This window comes from Bos grunniens, chromosome 3, assembly GCF_055505025.1.
Source record: "Bos grunniens cultivar Pamir isolate PY7600 chromosome 3, Bosgru_T2T1.0, whole genome shotgun sequence".
In the NCBI taxonomy this organism is placed as follows: domain Eukaryota; kingdom Metazoa; phylum Chordata; class Mammalia; order Artiodactyla; family Bovidae; genus Bos; species Bos grunniens.
Genome location: NC_141167.1, coordinates 93,451,606 through 93,460,640, shown reverse-complemented (window position 1 = coordinate 93,460,640; position 9,035 = coordinate 93,451,606). Strand labels below are relative to the sequence as shown.

The 9,035-nt window shown below is 47.6% G+C and overlaps 1 protein-coding gene across 3 annotated transcripts in view; it reads left to right on the top strand.

Annotated features, from left to right (window-relative positions):
* NGF (nerve growth factor) overlaps nt 1-9,035 on the top strand; it is a 58,539-nt gene that overhangs the window by 683 nt on the left and 48,821 nt on the right. Inside the window, exon 1 of one of the 3 annotated variants that reach the window (XM_086394474.1) lies at nt 970-1,285. The exons of the other annotated variants lie outside the window; for them this stretch is intronic. Within the exon in view, the coding sequence (XP_086250600.1) occupies nt 1,248-1,285 (38 nt within the window). The 5' untranslated portion in view covers nt 970-1,247. Of the gene's footprint in view, nt 1-969; nt 1,286-9,035 lie in introns of those variants that run through there. 3 annotated transcript variants of the gene reach the window in all.

Below are 9,035 nucleotides of genomic sequence, written 5' to 3'. Positions count from 1 at the left end.
GGGGACACAGCGCAAGTGAGGGAGAGTAAAGAAGCCGGGAGAGAGGGATGCGCGGGCTGTGAGCGCTCCCGGACAGCAAGAGTGGTGGTCTGCACCGCGGAGGGCGAATGCGCGGCGAGCGCGGGCCGCGGTGTGCGCCCAGTCTCGCATGTGCTACGCTGCCCCCAGGACGCTGCTCCCAGGTATGGGGACCAGCCGGGCAGGGGGCTCTGGACCTGGTGCAACGAGTGGAGCCAGGGTCGCTGGAGGGTTGGGAGTCCTGGGTGATGGCCCCAGGGTTGATAGAGGAAGCCTGCTGATCAATCTCCATGGAAGGTCCTGCTACGTGGGTCACACGCCTCACCTCCAGCTGTCTGCTACCAGGTGTAGGAGAAGTTGGCATGAAGGGGTGGGGCGGGCAGCTCCTTACGTCCAGGCGGCAAAGACCCGGAGGAGGGAGAGACAGGACTTGGGGTCAAGGAGCGGCATCTTTGAGCAATCATAAACAAGCGGCTTCACTCTGATCACAACTCTCCTTTTGCTTTCCAAAAAAAAAAAAAAAAAAATTCTGAGATTCTCATGGAAGGTGTTTTCTGCTTGAACTTTCTCTTCTCTAGTGACTTGAGAGATTAAAAAAGAGCGTGCTTGCTAGGCTGGTTTTTCCAAGTTGTTCCAGGTTGGAAGTTGTAACAGTTTGTCGGATAATTTATGGGTGTTTCATGCATTAAAGTGTGTTACTGCAAAGCCTTTGGGTGCTATGGGTATTAAGGAAAACTTAGTGCACGTTCCCAGCTGGAAACCAAAATAGGACTCTCCTGGGTATCTCTGCCCCCTCTGTCATCTGAAGCCAATAGAAATCCTGGAGAAAAGGCACTTGATTAATTGTTCTGGCTCCATCCTCTGGGCGCAACCACTGCAGTGCCAAACCCCGCCCCCCCCCCCCCCCCCAACCTTTCCCACACATGCATGGCCAGCTACATTCTTAAATTCAGAAAGGGCAGTGGCAGACCCACCAGTATCGTCTCTCCAGGGTCTTCAGACTCTTGAAGCTGTCACTTAAGTCTGCTGGAGGGGACTGTTTCTCCTTCTCAACGTGGTGTAGAAGGACAACAGCCATCGGGCCCTGCCAGCTCTTCTTGGGCAGTGTTTACTATTTCCTATCCAATGTCTGAAACTTTCCCCGTCTGAAGACCCACTGAACAAAGACTCCATTCGGTCTGGAAGGGTCTCTTTTGTGGAGAAGTCATAGGTCAGCCTGGGCAACCCAAATGTCAATCCACCGTGGTCAGTGTTCCTGGACATTGAGGTAACTGAGGACTGGGGTTGGGGGGTGAGTGAGAGTGGTCTGGGGTCTGAGGCTGGCCCTGCTGGTGTTGACTCAGAGAGGAAATGAATGTTCCTCAGACTCTGGTCCTTGAAGGGGGTTGGGATTAACAGCACATGCCACCAAAATCCTCCCCCAGGCTTTTGCCAACATTTTTGTGCAGGTGGGAAAAAGGGCAACCTTGAAGGGAAAAATGTTAGGAGGCACCACGGGAAATGGGGAACCAAGGTCACGGGAAATGGGGAACCAAGGTCTCGGGAACTGGGGACATGTATTGATAGGACTGTAGAAGTATCTCAGAGGATTTTATAGCAGCTGCTAGTGCCACACCATCCCTGGACAGCCATCTCACCCTAAAACTCCCCAGACCCACTTGAGAATTGGAAAATAGGCTCCACTCGGGGCAGCCATCCTAGTACTAGGGACTTTCCATATCCCTAACCTTTGCTCACTTTCTCCTACTTCCCACCACAGATCTTCTCAACCTGGAGGGGCAGAAGGAGCAGGGAATGAGGCTTCACACTCTCCTCTTCCAGAGAAAAATCTGTCCAGTGTCCAGGAAGGGGGCCCCAGCTGCCGACATCAGCAGGGAGGGTAGGGCATGGCAGGGCAGGGCTGGAGCCCGAGGGAAGTTTCTCATCATTGCTGAGATTAAACTGATGAGAAAATCACACAACTTTCCTTTTAAATGAGTGCTGAGCACTTCGGCTGCACATTCATGGAGTGCCTTATTTCAGTGGCAACTGCACTGGAGCCACAGAAAAATGACACTCTGCCCTCAGCAGGCGGTAGAAGGCTTGCTGAGGACTCATATAAAGTCTGGATATCTCTGAGCAAACAACCCATGTTCCCAGAGGGTTTCTCTTTCTTTGACTGGCACTTCTGAACTTGCAAACCATCAACTAAACTGTCAGCTCCTAGGCTCAGCCAGCCCTGAGAAATCAATTCTGGGCCAGTTTCACAGAACAGCATTCTGTGGCCTCTAGCAAGTAAAGGAAGAGGAAAAGACCCTTCCCCAACCAATTGCCAGGGACCTTGCTTCCTGACAGTGGGGAGATGGTTAACATCCAACCTCTAAATAGTAGCAAAATCGAGATGGCCCCAAGGCAGAAACGTAGCTGGAGAAGCTGAGGCTTTGTGGTCATTGACCTTTCGGCTGGTTATGCATAGGGATGGAATTGTCCTATTTAAGCCGAGATGATAGACCTTGAAGCACAAAATTTAGTCAAGACCAGAACAGTGAAATCACATAATAAAAAAAGATGTTATGCTTCATGATTTTTTCATTACTCTTCTATTCTATAGGTTACCTTACATGTTGTGGAGGAATTCCTAGAGGTTGTTTGCCTCAAGAGAAATTATACTGAAACGATCTCTTAATATTTCTCTCCTATATTTTGGGTAAACTTCTTGTGGTAGTTTTTGAGTTGTAAGACAGAAGGGAAAATAGCTTTGTGATCTTGAGCGAGTCACTAAACTTCACAGCCTTCACTTTCCCAATCTATGGGAGAAGGGTAGTATATTAACAGTGTTTCTCAATGGGGCTGTTGGCATTTGGAGAAAATTCTTGGTTAAGGGTGACTTATTTCTGTAATGCTGGAAGTTGAGTATTCCTGCCCCACCTACCAAAATGACAGAAATGGTGACAACCCAAAATCCCCTCTCCCCCATGGAAGGCTAAGTGCTTATTAAAAGGGAAATACTGCTCCCAGTTGAGAACTCCCTTGGCAATTACCAATAAGGACCTTTCTTTCAGGCCTTATGGTCAGGCCATCTTCTACTTAATCACTGAACTGGGGCTTCAGGGATCCAGCCCTGGGCTTCATCCTCCAAGAGCCAGTGTATCAGGCTTCAGGAAACTCAGTGCCGTGGTCCTGCTGGGCATCATCCTTTGCTTTTGTCAGTGGAGTCTGACTACAAATGGCCCACATGAAAAGAAAACCAGAAAGAGTTGGGGGGAAGGGACTGGTGGTATTAGAGCATGGCGGCTTCCTTCTCTGCCATATGCTATTAAAAATACCGGCAGACTGCCTGCCCCGGGTGTCCACAGCACTGGGAGGAAATCCTTCTCTCCTTTACTAAATGGATCACACTGTAGCACCAGGAGGTCACTTCTCTGAATGAGAGAGCGAGGAAGCAGAGCCCTCCCTGGCACTGACAACACTTAATACAATGTGGGCACATGTTGATATCAAATTAATACAACCGTGCCCAAGCTGTGAGAGTAAATGGGAATCAATAATGTGACATTTAATTGAAAAAGTAGGCTAGCAATGTACACTGGAGGGATGGTACATATAACACTGGGTTTATTCTCACTTATCCTTACCTCTGCCACAAGGTCTCACTGGATGACAAAAAATGGGGTCATTCGGGTTATTCATAGTGCAAAGGGCTAAAATGAATAATTTCTTTGGAGGATTTTACTGCTTGCTACCCACTCCCAAACCCCTGGAGTAGGGAATGGCAACCCATTCCAGTGTTCTTGTCCTGGGAAATCCCATGGACAGAGGAGCCTGGTGGGCTACAGTCCACGGGGTTGCAAAAGAGTTGGACACGACTTTGCAACTAAACAACAGCAACACCCCCAAGTTGCTGAAGAGGGAAAGCTACCAAAGAAGTAGAACTGGCAGGGTTCGTAGTGGGTTCCTAATGAGGCCAAAAAAAGGAAAAAAGGACATCAGAGATGTAAGGAGATTCCCAGATGAGACTGAGACTGGTCTGGTGATGCAATCTGTCAAGTAAGACTAGCAACAATGCTTTTTGGGTTTCCCAAGTTTGGCCAACCTCTTTCACACGTGGAAAATCTTTTTATTAGTAGTAGTGTTATTAGTCAGTCAGACAGTCAGGGTTTCCCTGAAAATTCCCCACTGGGGTAAGCAGATGGAGAGGTTTGGGCACTGCCTGCGGTGGCCTCTGCAGGTGGAGAGCTCTGCAAGTGGAATGATCTGGCTCTGAAGTCAGTGAGAATAAACAGCCCAAGCTTCCCCCAGAAGCTGTTCCATACTAAGGGCAGTTAAAATCCACTGCTACGGAATAGGCTCCCAGTAACCACAAAGTATGTGCTACTTGGTACACAGATAGGCCGATTTTCCCATTTCCTTTGGCTGTCCCCTCGGTAGCCAGGTTGGTGGAATATATCATCTGTCTGAACACCACACACATTCCCAAGTGAGCCCAGGGAGGGCTGCCTGCTGGAAACCATGAGAGCTCAGCCCAGGTCCAGAGAGGGAGGTACTGTCTAAGCCCCTAGTCACTGTGGATCTGACGCGGGGTTAAAGTGACTTGCATTTCTCACTTGTCCAGTCTAGTGAAACGCCATCCCGTGTTTGGACCTGAGCAGACCTGGCTTGGGAAGGGTCCCCTGGAGAAGTGCACAGCAACCCATTCCAGTATTTTTGCCTGGAGAATCCCCATGGGCAGAGGAGCCTGGCAGGCTACAGTCCTTGGGGTCTCAAAGAGTCAGACATGACTGAGAGACTAAGCATAGCACAGCACAGACCTGGCTTGGAGGTTAGCATGCTAGGGTGCCATCCCATCCTTGTCAATAACCAGGTATTGAGCCCCCCCATGCTGTATGGGAGATGCTGAGAGAGGCAGACTCCCTTTGGACTGTTCAAAAGAAAGAGCAGTCATGCTCCTGAACGCTGCTGGACTAAGTAAGCAGGGAGGAGGGAGATGAGCGCCAGGAAAGCAGAGATGCAGGCGGGCGTCTCTTGTACCTGGTGTTCCTCTTCTGTGAAACAGAGGTAACAGTAGGACCTGCTCTGTTGGGCTGTGCACCTCAAGTGGGGTGATAATGGTGGGATGCCAGCACAGGCCTGGCACACAGCTGAGCAGGCACACAGCAAACACGAGCTCTTTTCTGTCGTTCTCTCCCTCAGTGGTACTGATCTGAGGTATGCTTTTCGCTTCAGATTGAGCAACACCATCTCTGCATTTTTTTATGCCTCTGTATGCGTAAAGCTTTGCTGCCCTGGGATAAGAAATCTTTCTGGAAGCATCAAATCTTCTCTAGGAATTTACCCACCGTCATTTTGACTTTCTGTAATTAACATTCTCATTGGGGGAGAATTTTAACCAAACATTTCATCTTCTGAACTACCTTGGCCTCATAATATCAGAGTGAAAGGAAACTCAGAGATATTCTCCTGCGATTTTCTTTCAGAGGCAAACTTCTCAGACTTGTATCTCAGAGATGTTATGTAATGCTCTCTAAATAAGGCATTTCTTGAGAATGGCCATTTGTACTGGCAGCTTTAAGAATGTTTCGGTTCCTTACCCCCACATAACAACTTCTCCCTCCAACAACTCATTTCCTTAGGATTTTATGTGTCTTATCAAGTTCACAAGAGAAGGAAGAGGAGGAAGTGAAATTTTCTATGTCAGCCGGGCATTCATGCTCTCCCACCCCAAGGGTCAGTGGCTGGGCAGCTGTTGCTAAATAGCACATAACCTGTGGTTAAAGAGGGGAACAGTCCCCACCCTGAGAAGGCAACATCAGGCCATGGATGGATCTGCCTTCTTCCAATGAGCATCTTGATTAATATGCTAACCAGGGGCCTGGGCCCTGTGGTGAGTCATAATAAATATAAATTTTGCCCAAGGAGCTTGCTCTAAAATCAAAATTTAAATGGCTTCAGAGGCTCATCAGATAATATGAGGTAAGACTTAGGCTGGTGGGGGCTGCAGAGAACTAGAGAGGGAATGCCCCATCAGAAAAGGACAGACAATCTGTTGCTTTGCAGGTCTGTAGACCCAATGTGGCCAGATCTTCCAACTTTTCCAAGAATTCAAACTTTATGCTCGAGTGTGTAGATCCTTCACTTTTCAAAACATCTATGCAGATCAACAAAACCTGCCTGCAGTTTCATCTTATTATCCAGATAGACACACTTGGAGAAATTGAGAGCAGTATCAAAATGGAAACTAGCTGAAGAAGTTCCCATCAACTCTGAGAGGCCTGAATGACCAGTGTCCTCTAGGAAGGCTTCCTAGAGGAAGGGAATGTCCTGCAGCCAGGTAGGATTGTATAAAAGCAGCCCTGGCATAAAACAGAACCAGCTTCAGACGCAATCTCTGTCTCTTATTGGCTCTATAACCACATAATGACTCTAAGCCTCAGTTTTCTCATCTGTAAAAGGGACTCATAAGGCGAATCTCAGGGGACAGTTGCGAGGGTGAGATGAAGGAGGGCTGGAAAACCCTTACTTAGTCCAGAGCCTGGAACATTGGCGGTGCGCAGTGAGCCTGAGTTCCGTCCTAATGCTGGGCAGGTGGGGTTTAGCTAGTCCAGAGGACATGAAGGACCAGAAACATGAAGAAGGGCCATTCACTGAGCTTTGTGAACAGTGGCTTTCTGAGGACTTGGGCTTCGATTGCTTTTCCTGTCCCCAGAGAAGGACAGCATTTGTAGGCTGTTTTTCTCCCCTCCTGCCCTCTTCCTGCTTCTCCCCAAGGCCTGAGACTCCGTTCCCGCTTGCTCTGTCAGAATCCCACACTTTAAAAACCTGAGCTGGGCCAACAGCAGAAAAACAGAACTCTACTCCATAAGAAGGAAAAGTACTCCGGGAGGCTGTATAGACACGCATGGCAAATATTCAAGGAATTCTTAGGAATGAAAAAAAAAAAATGTAAATCTGGATTTTTGCATGAGGCCATCACAGGAACATGTTTTCTCAATTAGCATGCACATTGTTTGGAGTGAAGTCACTGAGTCCGCGGCTCCTCAGGCTGACTTGTGCTGAAGCCACCTGATCAGGACCTTACTTTCCATGATCGAAATCTGATTCGATCAATCCTGTTCCTGCCCCTAGCTGCTGAAACAAAATCACCCCAAATTCTAAACCAGGGTGAAGACATATGCACTCCACTGCAAAGCAATCAAATTTCAGATCCTGGGTGTACTCACCCAAAACTGAGAAAGACAACACTACTCTTGATGATGGAGTGACAGTCTTCACAGACCCTTGCGTTATTCTTTTCCTTGGGCACTTACTGTTAGATGGTGACTGTGCATGGTCCCGTCAGAGCAGATGTGTCCTGTAAGTTCTGAAAGCAGAGAAAATAGTTTCTTTTGCGAAAGCATGCATCAATTGCTTAAAATATTACTAGTCGGTGCCTGAGATCAGCGATTATGTTTTCTGGATGGTTTCCTGGACTGACTCTTTTCCAAGCAAACGGCTTTGTCGGATATTTGTAATTTCTGAAATATTTGATTAATGATGTCCCCTCACCAGAGGGATGGTCCAGGGTACATGATTAGCAGCTTGCTTTAGAAACAGAGATACAGCCCAGCATCCAAAGGGATCAAGCAAAAAGTTGAAAAAATTTCAAACCCATTGTCATAGAATAAAGTAAGGGACCTAATAGGTTGGGACCTATTAGGGAGATGAGAAATCAATTAAGTGGTACAACTTTTTTTTTTTTAAAGAAAGAAATAGAGTAAAATTTTTAAAAATCAACATGCATTGCATGGAACAAAGGGAAATATGTGTGAAAACTTTGTTTTAATTGTATATATGTTTACACAATATGTGTGCAAACTGGATCATGACAGAAAATGTATTTTTTCACTATGAGTCATGGTTAAAAAAGTTGAAAAGCTCTTGGCACAGACAACAGCATGGTTTAGAAAAGGGCATCGCTCTGAAGCCAGACAAGCTTGGGGTTAAGTCCCAGCTCTGTGATTCCTAGCTGTATGATCTTAGGGAATTTAAGTTCTCTAAGCATCAGTTTCCTCATTTGCAAGGTCAGACTAATTGCCTCCTCATAGGGCTATTGTGTAGATTAAATGACAAAGATGTATGAAGTGCTTGGTACTGGGTCTGCCATCAAGGAGACCTAAGCAAGCAAAAGCCACTGGCATCAATGGTCTTCTCCTTTCCCCCTCTGCCTACTCCTTCTTTATCTTCTTCTTTCAGACTACTCAGCCTCATTAAAATGATGACCTCCCTAAATATTTTTGTCCCTGAAATCTCTGGCCAGCCTAGCAAAGAGACAATAGCATGGTATGTTGTCTGTATCCCTACCTTTCTACCCTCTTTCTTCTATTTCATGTTGGCAGAGGCATCTTTCTGTGATTCTGTTCCCTGGACATCATCATGACAGTAGTTGTCCCAAGGGCCCAAGACATCCCCCTCCCTGTCACTGAGAACCATCAGCGGGGTATCACAGCATCACAGCCTTCCCCAGCCTTGTGACCGGGACAAATTCTTTGGTCCTAATGTGGTGGTACAGTGGCTCTGGAAGGAGCTTCTGTTCCCACAAATCACATCCTTTCCTTCTCAGTATATTTTTATAAGGACAACAGGGCTAAGATACTATTAAAATGTTGACATTGTCAAATTCTTAAGAAGTCCCTGCCCGGAGCAGGGAGCCTAACATTTTCTTGTGAGCGAGGCTCCAGGCTGCCCCAGTGCGGAGGATTTCAATTTCTCTCCTGCTATTAACAGCTTACAGGCTCCTAGTGTGGGCCTTGGAGCTGACGGCTTCAGGTGAGCCAAACCCTAATCCTGACTCCAGCCCTCAACCTGGCCCACAGTCTGTCACTGACCCCAGACCTCCCCTCTCCAGCTGAGGGTACATGGAAGAATGACCCATACCAGGGGCCACAGAGGTGACGTGGCCCAATTTTCTTGAGAGCCTGGCTAATGTAGTCCCCCGAGGACAGCTCAGCGATGACAAACTGCTGCCTCTTTGTTCAGGCGGAAGCTTCACCTTCTCCCTCTTG